This window comes from Lethenteron reissneri, chromosome 2 (assembly GCF_015708825.2).
Source record: "Lethenteron reissneri isolate LAM-NWPU_2019-01 chromosome 2, ASM1570882v1, whole genome shotgun sequence".
NCBI classification, from domain to species: domain Eukaryota; kingdom Metazoa; phylum Chordata; class Hyperoartia; order Petromyzontiformes; family Petromyzontidae; genus Lethenteron; species Lethenteron reissneri.
In genome coordinates this window covers 1,014,801-1,030,010 of record NC_083780.1, presented here as the reverse complement: position 1 = coordinate 1,030,010, position 15,210 = coordinate 1,014,801, and the positions used below count along the sequence as shown (strand labels likewise).

Here is a 15,210-nt window from a genome sequence, read left to right as displayed (position 1 = left end):
CGAACGCTCTGAACTCGCGGACCTAAGAAAGAGAGATGATATAGTCATCCTCTCGGCAGACAAGGGCAAAGCCACGGTCATCATGGATAAAGATTTATACAACAACAAAATCCTGGACCTACTTAATGATGGGAGTTACTCCAAAATTAAAAACGATCCTACTAATAGCCTAACGACAAAAACCAACAAAATCATCACGAGTTCGACTTCCCTAATTGAACCAACCAAACGTCCCTCTCTAAAACCATCGGCGGCAAGACCTCCCAGAATTTTAATTATTTACCTACGTGTCTTTACCGAAAAAACCTAAGAATATGAATACTTGCAGTCACGAAAGCTTCAAATCTAGAATGTTGTATGAGTGTTGGTACCCTTGGGCCGCCATGTTGCGTGAGTGTTGGTACCCCTTGGGCCGCCATGTTGGGTGAGTGTTGGAACACTTGGGCCGCCATGTTGGATGGGGAATATGGTCATTGTGACTGCGCAGTGGTGGCCGACGGAAAGACGCGAGGCGCCTGCGCGCTTGCAATTGCAGCCAATGGGAGGCGAGAGCGCGGACCACGTGAGGCGGCCATCTTGAAATCGTGTTGGCGTCGTCGCAGCTCTCCCGCGTGAATGAGCGAGGCAGCGTCTTTCCCCCTCAGCCTCTCGCTCCGTGTCTCTCCCCCTGAGCCTCTCGCCTTGAGCCTCTCCCCCTCGGTGTCTCTCCCCCTGAGCGTCTCTCCCCTCAGCCTCCCGCCTTGAGCCTCTCCCCCTGAGCGTGACTCCCCTCAGCCTCCCCCTCGGAGTCTCTCCCCCTGAGCCTCTCCCCGTGTCTCCGTTTATCTTCGTTGTCTCCCGTCCCAGCTGAGGCATGGCGGACGTGACTGCCCGCAGTCTCCAGTATGAGTACAAAGCGGTGAGTGATACGCAGGGACGCGGGGACATGTCACTAAATAAGCAGGCTACACACAGGAGGCCGCGTGGCTGATGGGATGTGGAGGGGGAGAGAGTTGTGAAGACGGAAGGCGAATTGACTTTATTGATTCCACACCGGTAATCTGTGAATTGGTTTGTTTAATTCTCATTCTCGAGGATGATTATGTCGCCAATTGTTGTGTTGGTGTGTGAGGTGTTTACGCCGTGCTAAGCGTTGTGTTAATGATGCAGTGCTCGCACGTGTTGGGGCGTCATGCCGCGTGTGTCGTGCTGCACCACCTCCGTGTTGAGCCCAGCGACACGTGCGGAGCTGTGTAACCTGCAGTTATTGAGAGCAGCCTCATCACGCAAGACTCTTTCACGAGGGTCCTGGCAGAACGTTTGCAGTAGGTTGGCGATGTTGCTGCACATGCTGCTGTGTGCAATCCGAATTGAGTCATTCGCAGGTTCATTGACTCGGCATTGGGATGTTCTGTGTCGATGAACGGAGTGCGAGCGAGAGAATCAGAATATTTATCCTGGAGAAATACGATGAGCTATAAAGATTTTTTTTCACAAATGTCCAGTAGGTGCTTGTAAGAAAGTTACATCAACAAACACTACAACAAAAAACCGATAGGGGTGGCAAAGGTATAGGAAAGGTAAGCAAATCGCTCAAAATAAACAAACTACGCCTTTTATTTTACCAGGTAAGGCCAACTGAGCGATTCGTTATTTTTTCAGAAACGACCTGGACACAAATCATAGCTCAACGAAGTGGCTCATCATCCTCATCACCATCGTGTGGAGATGTCCAGCAGCCGAATAGAGAGGGTCACCCAGGGCCGTGCCCACGAGTGTGTTAACAAAACCCTTGTCACAGTCTGTCAAGATCAGTGTGGCCGTCAAAGTGGGAGACAAACAAACATGAACATCATAGGCGACGTTTTGTGCTCCTTTTTCGTAGCACACACAGAAGCGAGTCGGCGTGGAGGAGAGTTGGCCTCTTTCTGAACAAGGCCCGTTGCACAGAACTGTCGCCTATTGCAGTGGTTTTCAAACTTGTTTGGCTACTACTGTTACCCCCCTTGTTGGATTTGGTTTCAACCGAGCGTACCCCCCTTGGCTGACTTACCGTGGTTCCGAGAAATAAATGTGTGAATAATGAACGTCAATATTGTAACCAAAAGTGTTATTTTGTGAGGTATCCTAACTAGCTAGTAACTGCAATCGAATCAAACAAAATTCAAGGGACGCTTTGCACGCGTGACATCATGTGTTCGTGCACGCTGGTTACTCTTGGAAACCACATTGCTTACCATCAATGAGTTTAGAAAGGTCTTTTATATCGGTCTAGGTTACCATATGGATTACAATGTATCGTAGTTATTTTATATTGGCAGATTCATATATGATTATTCACCAATGTCCCCCATGCATGAAAATTTCACGCATTTTTATAAATCACCTCGTGTACCCCCTGGGACATTGCCACGTACCCCCAAGGGGTCCGCCCACCCCCGGTTGAGAACCACAGATCTATTGTTTATATTTGTACCTCTTATTCTGACCCGGAACGTGTCGAGATGTTGTTAATTGTGCTTGTGCACCACCGCCAACACAGCAGCAGCGGCAGCATCGCCACCAAATACAGATAGTCACCGAGTTACGATGGTCTGACTTACGATATTTTTGACTTACGATGGGGTCGTCGTAACGCATCTCCATCGTAAGTAGAGAACTACCTGTAATACGTTGTCAGGCGTGGCACGTGAAGTGAGAGTGCAACCGCGTTAAGTTGATGGGCCAACACGCCGAGTGTGTTGGGCGTGCACACCCTGTGCTGACGGTACTGACGACGATCTCAGAACTCGAACCTGGTGCTGCAAGCCGACCGCTCGCTGATCGACCGCACACGGCGCGACGAGGCCACCGGGGAGGTGCTCTCCCTCGTGGGCAAGCTCACCGGCTCCCGCATGGGCGACCGTGCCATGCGCTCCAAGCCCGTGCTGCTCGAGGAACGCAGAGCCAAGTACGTGTGGAAGGTGGTGGGGGTGAGGGGGTGCATGGGGAGGTTGTGTTGAGAGGGTTTTGAGGTGTTAAATCTTAATTTTAGAGCTTTCGTGACTGCAGGAATTACTCTTTGGTTCTTTCGGTAAAGTCACGTATAAAGATAAAATAATAAATTAAATAATAGCATACGACGTTTCGATTGCAACACAAGCAATCATCATCAGGTATAAATGAAATAGCAACAAAAAAATCTAACCAGAAAACTATAGACAGACATATAAGCAGACAGATATCACTAAGATACATAGAGAGAGAGAGAGTAACACAGGCACAGAGAGGGAGATCGTCTCTGTGGCGAGGCCTTAAATAGACAGAGGGGGGCGGTGTTGGTGGTGAGGTGGTAATGAGAGAGGGTGAGATAGTGGGAAGGAAGGGGGGTGAGGTCGTGATGAGGGAAGTGGTGGGGAAGGGTGGGTGAGGTGTGGATGGGGTGGAGGGGGGGTAATAGCAGAGGAGGGTGAGGTATTGATGGTGAGGTGGTCATGAGAGGGCTTGAGGTGGGGGTGAAGAGGTAGGAAAGGTGAGGTAGTGGTGAGAGGTGGAGGTTATGGTCATGGTGAGGGGGGTATCGATGTATTCAGCAGGGAGATGTGCGTTCGGTAAGTGTTCTTTCTCCTTATCCCATCTCCCTGCTCGTATTATCTTTCCCTTCGCCGCTGCGCACTCCTCACGACCTCCTCCTCTTGACGCCCGTGCCCTCGGCACCTCTTCTCCGCCGTGTAGGCGACGTAAGCGTGACGAGGACCGGCATGACATGAAGAAGATGCGGGGCTACACGCTGCTGTCGGATGGCATCGACGAGATGGTGGGCATCGTGTATAAACCGCGCACCAAGGAGACGCGCGACACCTATGAGGTGCTGCTCAGCTTCATCCAGGCGGCGCTCGGGGACCAGGTACATCCATACGCGTATGCGCGTCCATGTGTGTGCACGAGACGGTGCTGTGCGTGTGTGCCTGTGCTGTGACGGTGCTGTGTGTGTGTGTGCCATGACAGTGCTGTGACGGTTCTGTGGGTGTGTGTGTTTGTGCTGTGACGGTGTTGTCGGCGTGTGTGCGCGTGATGGTGCTGTATGTGTGTGCCTGTGTCGTGACGGTGCTGTGTGTGCGACGGTGCTGTGCACATGCGGCAGCCGCGTGACATCCTGTGCGGCGCTGCCGACGAGGTGCTCGCCGTGCTGAAGAGCGAGAAGCTGCGCGACAAGGAGCGGCGGCGCGACATTGAGGGCCTGCTGGGGACCCTGGAGGACTCGCGCTACCACGTCCTCGTCAACCTGGGCAAAAAGATCTCCGACTACGGCGGGGAGACGCACACACAGAACATGGGTAACCTGCTCACCCGCACCGTCACGGCACCCGCCACGGCCACGACCCTGGTCATGGCCATGACCGTGGCTGTCATTGTTCACTTGTCTCTGTGTGTCTGTTCCTGTGTCTGTGTGTCTTCATGTGTCTCAGTGTGGCCATGAGTTAATGCCCGAGCGTGTCTATGTGTGTTGCATGTGCGTAGTGGTGAGCACACTGCACTGCGAACCCAGTGACCCCAGTTCGATTCCCACCCACGGCTAACATGACAGTGACAAATATATGAACTGGTTCTGGGCCCTTGCTAGGTCGACCCGGCCTTAAATAAGTAGAGGTTCTTCAAAAAAACACGTAAAAGGAAATGTAGTAATTCGGAAAAAATGTGTAGGGGTATGTTTCGGACAGTCATTAAAACACTACTCCTAACCTAAAAATGTACACCTATATCACTTTTCACAATGCAAAAACAATAATAAACAACATAAATATGAAAACTATTGAATAATAATTGATTTAAAACTGTATTAATTAACCTTTTCACTCGCCAAAATATCTGCTGTATGTTGGAATGAGTGGCAAAGCGCTCCTGCTGCCACTGCAGGGGCACCATAACGCGAGTGTGGATGGATGCCATAGCCTCCCGGGTGGCTTCACGTTTGATGAGCTCGCGGCGTGTGGCTGTACGTGGTGCGGTGTGTAACAACAAAGGCGGCCAGGGGAGGTGCTGGCCACCCACCTCTCTTGTGGGCAGTGCCCACTCTTTCAGAGGTGCTTCACGCTAACAGTACTTTCCCCAACAGTCTGTTAAGGCTACTCGATGGGGGGGGGGGACCTTTGCCTTTGTGTCTGCGTGTGCAGACGACAACATTGACGAGACGTACGGAGTCAACGTGCAGTTTGAATCGGATGAGGAGGTAGGAGCTGAGCCGGCAGGGACCACCATCACCATCCTCACTATCATCACCATCCTCACCATCGTCACCGTCGTCATCACCATCATCCGTCGACGACATCACTGTTGTCACTAATACCACTACCACCATTGACACCATCACCATCATCACCACTATCACCACCATCATCACAATCACCATCATTAGCACCATCATCACCACCACTATGCCGTTTATCAACACCATCAACATCACCACTTTCACCATTAACACCATTACCATCATCACCGCCACCATGATCACCATTAACACCATCACCACCACTATCACTATCAACACTATTACCATCATCACTACAATTCGCACCATTAAAACCATTACCACCATAATTCTCATGATCATCATGACCATCATGACCATCATCACCAACAGCCATTATCACCATCAATATCACCACGTGTCCCGTGCGTGTGTGTCCTGTGTGCATGTCCTGTGTGCATGCGTGCACGTCCTGTGCTTTGCCACCATCAACGCCATTATTCCATATCACTGGTGTGGGTTGGGTGTTGTGACGCGGTTGTGATACAGTTGTGACATGGTTGTGACGCGGTTGTGGGTAGGGTGGCGACGAGGACGTATATGGGGAGGTGCGTGAGGAGGCCTCTGATGAGGACAGCGAGGGAGTGGAGGCGGCTGAGGAGGCGACGCTGTCGGCCAATGTATGTCACACCGCACCTCGTCACACCGCACCTCGTCACACCACGTTACACCACGCCACACCATGCACCACATGCTTTATATACCAAACACCGCATCATACCACACCAGACACGCACACCATAGTGGTTGTTGTGCTACGATGACGGGCCATCGCCCGAACCATCGCCCGTCACGTACCTTGTTTTTATGACCACGCGCACACAGCTAAACAACGTGCACACACGCAGAGCGCTGAGTTGTGTTGTCATTTGTGCACCACCACCAACACCACCGCCATCACCAGATCATTCGTTTGATGGTGCTTGTTGGATAGTTTCTGTGGTGGTGGTTGTGTGGTGGTTGTCGCTGGGTGGAGCGGAGGACACGTCTGTTTAATTGTGTGGTGGTTATGGTTGTGGTTGTAGCTCGGCGGAGCGGAAGACATGCTCTCGGCCAAGAAGAAGGAGCTGCACCCACGCCAGGTGGACGCCTTTTGGCTGCAGCGGCAGCTGTCGGCCTTCTACGACGACGCCATAACCTCGCAGCGCAAGGCCGATGAGGTCCTCCACATCCTCAAGGTGTGAACCGCTCGCTCACTCACGCACTCGCTTCGCCCCTTGATCACCCACACCCTCTCTTGTTGATCCCCGCGTGTCAGTGTCAGTCTAAGAATTGGTGGCGTATCGATCTCGTGCGTATCTTGTGTTCACCTGTGCATGTTGTTTGCACGTGCGCGGGAGTCCCGTGTGCGTGCCTTGCATGTGTGCGTGTCCCGTGTGTGCGTGTGTCCCGTGCGCATGTGTGTGCGTGTCCCGTGTGTGCGTGTGTGTCCCGCGTGTCCCTTGCATGTGCGTGCGTGTCCCGTGTGTCCCGTGTATCACGTGCGCATGCGTCCTTGTTCCGTGTGTGTCCCGCGTAGACGGCGAGTGACGACCGCGAGTGTGAGAATCAGCTGGTTCTACTGCTCGGGTTCAACACCTTCGACTTCATCCGCACGCTGAGGCAGCACCGCATGATGGGTGCGTAACCATGGCAACCATGTAACCAAAGCAATCGACAGTGCCCCGCTCCATGGTGGTTAACCGTGTGTGGTTGTTTGGTGATATTGGTATTTTAGTTGATGATGATGTCTCACTAGAGTGCTGTACTACATGTTACTCGTGAGCTCTGAGAGCAACGTTAGCGATGACGATGATAATGGTCGTGACGATGGTGATGATAATGGTCGTGATGGCGCCATCTCTGCAGTGCTGTACTGCACGCTGCTGGCGAGTGCTCAGAGCGAGCAGCAGAAGGAGGAGATCATCGGGAAGATGGAGTCTGACTCAGAGCTGAGTGCTATCCTGGCCGCGCTGCACGAGACGGACAAGGCCGACCTCGTGCGCGAGGAGCGGACGCGCCGGGAGAGACAGAGGCAGTCACGTCTGGACACAGGGCTGGGCACGACGGAGATGGAGCACGACTCGGAGGTGAGAGATATGCGGGGACATGGGGCTCAGCCCGACGGAGATGGAGCATGACTCTGAGGAGAGAGACGCGCGGGGGCATGGGGTCACGGTGGCGAGATGTTAACTACCTTGCCTGGTATATAGGAGGTCGGTTGGAGTTTGCATGTTCTCCCCGTGGTCACGTGTATTTTCTCCAAGTACTGTGGTTTTTCCCTCCATTTAGAAACATGCGTTTAGAGTATTTGACTGATTTCAATTTCCACACAATAAGCCACTTCGTTGAGCTATTGTTTGTGCCCAGGCCGCTTCTGAAAAAGAGCTTTACAGCTCAGCATGCCTTACCTGGTAAAATAAAAAAAGTTTTTTACACGCGAAGACACGCCGAGAGAGACGGAGGCAGTCGCCCCTCAACATAGGGCTGGAGACATCGGCAAGCGGTGGTGGTGGGCGCAGTGGTGGTGTTGAAGCGCGGTGGTGGAGAGTATTGTGGTGGTGAGCGTCGCAGTGGTGATCGTACTCTGTGCCGCGTGTGCAGACCCAGACGCCGCGCCAGTCGCTCGACCTGGAGTCGCTCACCTTCGCCCAGGGCAGCCACTTCATGGCCAACAAGCGCTGTCAGCTGCCCGACGGCTCCTTCCGCAAGCAGCGGCGCGGCTGCGAGGAGGTGCATGTGCCAGCACTCAAGCCCAAGCCGTTCGGACCCGACGAGGTGGGCAGCACCGCTCTCCACCTCCTCACTCGCACGCACACTCTCACAGACACGAGAGCGTGGGAGTGATTGCGGGGGGCAGTTTGTGTGTAGTGGAGTGTATGATTGACGAGGAAGCGCAGCGTGTTAGAGTGCTGCGCTACAAACCCGGCGGACCGAGTTGGATTCCTGCCCACGGCCAACACCAGTGATGCTTATCTAAACCTCCCCTCGGTCGACATGGCCTCAAATGAGTACCTGGTGCGGTGTGTAAACATCGCCAGTCGGGAGACAAGGCCGGCTGGGCGTGGTGTTGGCCACCCACCCCCTCGTGGGCCGTGTCGGCCTTCATAGGTGCTCGCTAACAGCACTTGCCCCAAAAGTATATTAAGGCTACACGGGGGATCTTTGTCTTCTGTGATTGTCTAGGTGGGCGGCACCCCTGCCACCTCCTCACTCGCACAGACACAAGTGTGCGAGAGAGTGTGTGTGTAGGGGGTGTAGTAGTGAATAAGTTAGCACGTCGCACGACAAATCCAGCATCCCGAGTTCGATTCTCGCTCGGCGTCAAAACCATTGAATATCTAAACCGTTTCTGGGCCTCCATTAGGCCGACTACATCCTTAAATTAGTGCCTGACATGGTGTGTAAACATCAGCAGGGGGGAGACACACGTGGCCGGGCATGGTACGGGTCCAACCAGCCTCTCATAGGTGCTCTGTCCAGCCTTGATAGGTGCTCGCTGATGGCCCTTTCCCCAGCGGGTTGCGTGGGTGACACGGGGGACCTCTGTGTGATGTTATCCGTGTCGTGCTGCAGCAACTGCTGCCTGTGGAGAAGCTGCCCAAGTATGCGCAGGCGGCGTTCGAGGGCATCAAGACCCTAAACCGCATCCAGAGCAAACTTCACCGCGCTGCCCTGGAGTCGGACCAGAACCTGCTGCTGTGCGCACCCACGGTGAGGGTGGCGCGGGGGGCGGACGCGGGGGGCGGACGCGGGGGGCGGACGCGGGGGGCGGACGCGGGGGGCGGACGCGGGGGGCGGACGCGGGGGGCGGGTGGTGGCACGGGGATACACGGGGACACACGGGGATACAGAAGACTTGGGGATACAGAGACACAGACATGGGGATACAGAGACACGGGGACACACGGATACAGAGATGTGGGGACACATGGAGATACAGTGACACGGGGACACAGATAGCAACGCTTGCCCGAACAGCCTGTGGAAGCCTGTGCGGTGGGTTGACCTGTGTCTCTCGCATTGTGCTGCTTGTGTCCGTGCAGGGCGCCGGCAAAACGAACGTGGCGCTGCTGTGCATGCTGCGCGAGATCGGCAAGCACATCAACATGGACGGTACCATTAACACGGACGACTTCAAGATCATCTACATCGCGCCTATGCGCTCGCTCGTGCAAGAAATCGTCGGCAGCTTCTCCAAGGTGAGCGCGTGCATGCATGTGTGCGTGCCCAGACAGCTGCCGTTAGGCTGGATAAGGGGGATAAATGGGCATGGCACGGGCTGGAGACGAGATGGGCTAATGCGGCGGTACAGGAGGATGTAAAACTGAGTGGACTTGCCGATGACCAGCAACAGCGGGTGTCGAGATCGGCTTCTTGTGCAGGAGGCTTGTGAAGGACGCTACTGGGCAGTTGGAGACAGTTGCCCTCCAATAGCAGTGGAGAGAGGAGGAGCGACGCTCACAACAATAAGCGGAGCTCCAGGTGGCTAAAGCGCAGCAAGTTGGCACTGGGGATTATAGTTCGTGCATCTGCCAGTCATCTCAGTCAGTCAACCCATGACACCTGGGTTTGTTCCGCAATCTCTTGCCTTCAACACTTTGAGTGTTAGCCTCAAAGTGCGTCTAGCCTGGCATTAAGCGCTGTGGTGACGTCACTGCCACTTCGTGGCAAACGGCGGCTGTTGTGTGTGTGTCTGTGTGTGTGGGTCTGTGTGTCTTTGTATTAATGTGGGGAGCGGTATTGTAGCGGTTAGCGCACTGCACTACGAGCCCGGCCACTCGAGTTCGTTTCCCGCTCATGATTAACACCAGTGACGATTATCTAAACCGGTCCTGGGTCTCCCCTTGGTCGACTCAACCTCAAATGAGTACCTGGTGCGGTGTGTAAACAACGTTACTGAAGAGTCAAAGGCTGCCGGGCGTGGTGCTTGTCACCCACGCTCTTCGTGTGCCATCCCGGCCTTCATAGGTGCTCGCTAACAGCACTTGCCCCAACAGTATGTTAAGGCTATACAGGGGATCTTTGTCTTTATTAATGTTTGCCCCCACTTTCCCCCCCCCCCCCCATGCACCCTCCCCCAGCGCCTGTCAAGTTACGGACTGAAGGTGGCGGAGTTGACCGGAGATCATCAGCTGTGCAAGGAGGAGATCAACGCCACGCAGATCATCGTGTGCACTCCCGAGAAGTGGGACATCATAACCCGCAAGGGCGGCGAGCGGCCCTACACGCAGCTCGTGCGCCTCGTCATCATCGTGAGTGTGTCCATCGCTCACGGCCCCATGTCACCCACGAGGCCTGGGGGAGGTCCTGCATCCAGCTCGTGTGATCGGTCACCATCGCCGCTACTGCCGGAGCTCCCATCCTGAGACCACATCCACCACCACACACTGTGCTGCATAACCCCCTACATACACCACGTCCATTTCACCGTCTTCGTAATTTCCACCACTAGCGCCATTATGCTATCTACACCATCACTGCCATCATCATTATGAGACCTCGATTATCTATACCACCGCCATCACCACTACCAACATCACCACCACAAGCATCATCACCACCACCATCACTACCACCATCTCATACATCTGCACTCTGTGCACCATCATCATCTTCACCATCACCACCATCTCGTACACGGCCACTGTGCGCCGCCGCCGTCGCCGCGAGAGTAATTTCACTCGCCCCCCACCCCGCAGGATGAGATCCACCTATTGCACGACGAGCGTGGCCCTGTGCTGGAGGCGCTGGTGGCGCGCACAATTCGCAGCGTGGAGATGACGCAGGAGGACGCACGCCTCGTCGGCCTCAGTGCCACACTGCCCAACTATGAGGACGTGGCCGCCTTCCTGCGCGTCGACCCCGCCAAGGGCCTTTTCTTCTTCGACAACAGGTGCGACCCGCCTCCACGGAGTCCCCGCGGCTCCCCCGTGGGCCCTTGTGGGCCCTGGTGGGACCTAAACTATAAAATACACTTTTTTTTATTTTACCAGGTGGTAAAGCCCACTGAGCTACGTAGCTCTTTTTCAGAAGTGACCTGGTTATCACGAATGATAGCTCAACGAAGTGGCTTATCGTGTGGGCGTTTATCGCAGACAAATATTCTCAACGCATGTTGATTCTAAATTTGGAGGGAAAACCGGAGGACCCGCATAAAAATCCACATGACCATGGAGAGAACGTGCAAACTTCAAATATACAGCAAGCATCAGGGTCAGGATTAAACCCACGACCTACTGCATACCAGGCGGGACCAGGTGGGACCAGACGGGACCTGGTGGGACTAGGTGGGACCAGACGGGACCTGGTGGGACTAGGTGGGACCTAATGGGATCCAATGGGACCTGATGGGACCTGACGGTGCTTGATGGAGGCTGATAGGTCCTGACGGCTCATGAAGGGATCTGATGGACCCTGGCAGCATCTTAACAGCTCCTGATTGGACCGATGGAATCTGACAGTTCCTGATGGCTCCTGATGGCTGATATGATGTCTGCTGATGGGACCTTAAAGGGCTATTGTTACAGGTACCTCAGGTCTTCTCTGATAGCCTGATGTATGTATGTTAACCTTTTGCACAGTTCTCAGCCAAACAACAATGCTTATTGGAGGTGTGGGGTAAGGATGACAAACTAATTCTCCCTACATGGCTAATGCATTGCGCGAATACACAGCGGCACGTGCCCCAACAGAGTCTTGGAGGCTATACTGTGGATCTTTGTCTTTGTAGTTTCCGGCCCGTGCCTCTGGAGCAGCAGTACGTGGGGGTGACAGAGAAGAAGGCGATGAAACGCTTCCAGATCATGAACGAGATCGTGTACGAGAAGGTGCTGGAGCACGCGGGCAAGAACCAGGTGACGCATCGCCTACTCGCACGCTCGTTTGCTGGCTTGCTTGCTTTGCTGGCTTTCTCACTCACACTCACTCAGGTGCTGGAGCCAGTGGGCAAGGACCAGGTGACGCATCGCTCACTCTCAGACCGCTTTTACGCTACTCGCAAACCATACTGGCACCAGAATGCTGGCACCATACCACAATACACCATGCACACACCACGCGACACGACGATATGTTTCTTGAGCGAGTGCCTTGTGTGACGCCGCACTTCCCCGTGCCTTCCCATGAGTGTGCCACTGTGTCCCGCTCGTCCCCGTGCGTGTTTCCTCGCACCCCCCCCATGTGTCATCTCCCTGTGCGCGCGTCTCCCCGCAGGTGCTGGTGTTTGTCCACTCGCGCAAGGAGACAGGGAAGACGGCGCGCGCCATCCGGGATATGTGCCTGGAGAAGGACACGTTGGGCAACTTCCTGCGCGAGGGGTCGGCCTCCACGGAGGTCCTGCGCACAGAGGCCGAGCAGTGCAAGGTGCGACCCAGCAACTGTGACCCCACGACCTGGTGACCCCCTGACCCTTAACTCTGACCATTTGACCCCAACCACTGCAGCCAGTCTTGTCATGATCGTTGCGTGTGCACGTCTGTGTGTGTGTGGGGTAGAATCACGGGTTTGCGTGGGGAGCGGTAGTGTAGCGGTTAGCGTGCTGCGCTATGAACCCGGCGACCCGGTTCGATTCCCGCTCACGGCCAACACCAGTGACGATTATCTGAACTGGTCCTGGGCCTCCCCTAGGTCGACTCAGCCTCAAATGAGTACCTGGTATGGTGTGTAAACATCGCTACTGGAGAGACAAAGGTGGTCGGGCGTGGTGCTGGCCATCCACCCCCTCGTGTACCGTTCCAGCCTTCATAGGTGCTCGCTAACAGCACTTGCCCCTACAGTCTGTTGAGGCTTTCCGGGGGATCTTTGTCTTTTTTGTGGGGTAGAATCTGGAGTTGAAGGACCTGCTGCCCTACGGGTTTGCGATCCACCACGCCGGCATGTCCCGCGTCGACCGCACACTCGTGGAGGACCTCTTCGCTGACAAGCACATCCAGGTGCGCGTGCGTGTGTGTGTACATGTGGGTTCGTGTAAGCGAGTGCGTGTGTGTGTGTACATGTGGGTTTGAGTAAGCGAGTGTGTGTACATGTGGTTTCACGTGAGCGCCTGTGTGCGGGTTCACATGAGAGCCTGTGTGCGTGTATACGTAGGTTCATGTGAGCGTCTGTTTGCGTGTACGTGGATTCACGTGAGCGCATGTGTGCGTGTATACGTGGGTTCACGTGAGAACGTGTGCATGTACATGTGGGTTCACGTGAGCGCGTGTGTGTGTGTGTATATGCTCCTACAGTTTGTTAAGGCTATACAGGGGACCTTTGTCTTTGTGTGTACGTGTCTCTCTCACCTGAAGACGGTCGCTTGTTGTTGTGATCAAAACGTCGTGATCTATTATTTTTCTACCTACGTGTGTTTACCGAAAGAACCAAAGAGTGTGTGTACGTATCTTTGTATTTGTGTGTGTATTTGTACGTGTGTGTGCGTGCGTGCACCGTCGTTGCCGTTGCGCACCTCACCTGTCGCGGTTGTCATGCCGCTGGCGCTGGCCATGCGGTTGCCGTGCAGGTGCTGGTGTCGACGGCGACGCTGGCGTGGGGAGTAAACCTGCCGGCGCACACGGTGGTCATCAAGGGCACCCAGGTGTACAGCCCTGAGAAGGGCCGCTGGACCGAGCTGGGAGCCCTCGACGTGCTGCAGGTGACGAGTCTGGGCCCTATCGGTGTGTGTGCGTACCCGTGTGTGTGTGTGTGCGCGTGTGGGGCGCACGGCGTGCGGAGTGGTGGCGCAGCAGTTGCCGAGCTGCGCTACGGACCCAGCGAGCCGAGTTCGATTCCCACCCACTCACGGCGAACACCAATAACAAATATCTGAACTGGTCCTGAGCCTCTGCCCTAGGTCGACTCAGCCTCAAATGAGTATCTGGTGCGGTGTGTAAACATCGTCACTGGGGAGACAAAGGTGATCGGGCGTGGTGCTGCTTTGTGTACGTGTGTGTGTAAGTCTGCGTCTGTGTGTGTAAGTCTATGTAAATTTGTGTACAAGTCTGTGTGTGTGTAAATCCGCATGTGCGCAATGTAGATGCTGGGCCGTGCGGGGCGTCCCCAGTACGACACCAAGGGTGAGGGGATCCTCATCACATCGCACTCGGAGCTGCAGTACTACCTGTCGCTGCTCAACCAGCAGCTGCCCATCGAGAGCCAGCTCGTGTCCAAGCTGCCTGACATGCTCAACGCCGAGGTGGTGCTGGGCAACGTGCAGAACACCAAGGTCTGTCTGCAGCCATTGGCAATTGCACGCTCACAATTGCACCCAAGCAGAGACAACGATTCCGTCTATAGCTTCAACAGACCGTTGGGGGAAGTGTTGTTAGCGAGCACCTGTGTGCCATACTGGCCTTCGTGAGGGGGCGGTTGGCCAGCACCGCGCCCAGTCATCTATGTCTCCCTAATGGGGATGTTTACACATTGCCCCAGGTACTCATTTGAGTCCAAGTCAACCTAGGGGAAGCGCAGGACTAATTCAGATAATCGTCACTGGCGTTGTCCATGAGCGAAAATCGAACTCGGGTCGCCGGGTTCGTAGCGCAGCGCGCTAACCGCTACAATACCGCTCACACGTGCACACAATCGCACGCACGATGTCGCACACACACGGGGAGATCACACACACGCGATTTTCCCACATTTTTGCGTGTCTCTCGGTGTCTCACCATGTTTCCTCCCCGCGTGTCTCCTTGCAGGATGCGGTGAACTGGCTGAGCTACACGTATCTATACGTGCGCATGCTGCGCTCGCCTGCGCTGTACGGCGTGAGCGCCGATGCGCTGCGCTCGGACCCCGCACTGGAGGCGCGGCGTCTCGACCTCGTGCACACAGCAGCGCTCGTGCTAGACAAGACCAACCTGGTGAAGTACGACAAGAAGACGGGCCACCTGCAGGTACGCGCACCGTTATACGCGAATGGGTACACAAGCATGGGTACACGCGCACACGCTGGTACACGCGGGTACACGCGCACGGATACACGTGTG

General features: G+C 54.9%; 1 protein-coding gene across 1 annotated transcript in view; it reads left to right on the top strand.

Annotated features, from left to right (window-relative positions):
• Window positions 1–487: 487 nt before the first annotated feature.
• SNRNP200 (small nuclear ribonucleoprotein U5 subunit 200) overlaps window positions 488–15,210 on the top strand; it is a 50,974-nt gene continuing 36,251 nt past the window's right edge. The window contains exons 1-20 of the mRNA XM_061548403.1: window positions 488–898; window positions 2,766–2,929; window positions 3,694–3,865; window positions 4,103–4,295; window positions 5,133–5,188; window positions 5,788–5,886; window positions 6,292–6,444; window positions 6,786–6,885; window positions 7,115–7,335; window positions 7,850–8,023; window positions 8,822–8,959; window positions 9,292–9,447; window positions 10,330–10,500; window positions 10,948–11,141; window positions 11,979–12,102; window positions 12,461–12,610; window positions 13,069–13,179; window positions 13,746–13,877; window positions 14,259–14,447; window positions 14,920–15,117. Of these exons, the coding sequence (XP_061404387.1) occupies window positions 854–898; window positions 2,766–2,929; window positions 3,694–3,865; window positions 4,103–4,295; window positions 5,133–5,188; window positions 5,788–5,886; window positions 6,292–6,444; window positions 6,786–6,885; window positions 7,115–7,335; window positions 7,850–8,023; window positions 8,822–8,959; window positions 9,292–9,447; window positions 10,330–10,500; window positions 10,948–11,141; window positions 11,979–12,102; window positions 12,461–12,610; window positions 13,069–13,179; window positions 13,746–13,877; window positions 14,259–14,447; window positions 14,920–15,117 (2,940 nt within the window). The 5' untranslated portion in view covers window positions 488–853. The remainder of the gene's footprint in view (window positions 899–2,765; window positions 2,930–3,693; window positions 3,866–4,102; window positions 4,296–5,132; window positions 5,189–5,787; window positions 5,887–6,291; window positions 6,445–6,785; window positions 6,886–7,114; window positions 7,336–7,849; window positions 8,024–8,821; window positions 8,960–9,291; window positions 9,448–10,329; window positions 10,501–10,947; window positions 11,142–11,978; window positions 12,103–12,460; window positions 12,611–13,068; window positions 13,180–13,745; window positions 13,878–14,258; window positions 14,448–14,919; window positions 15,118–15,210) is intronic.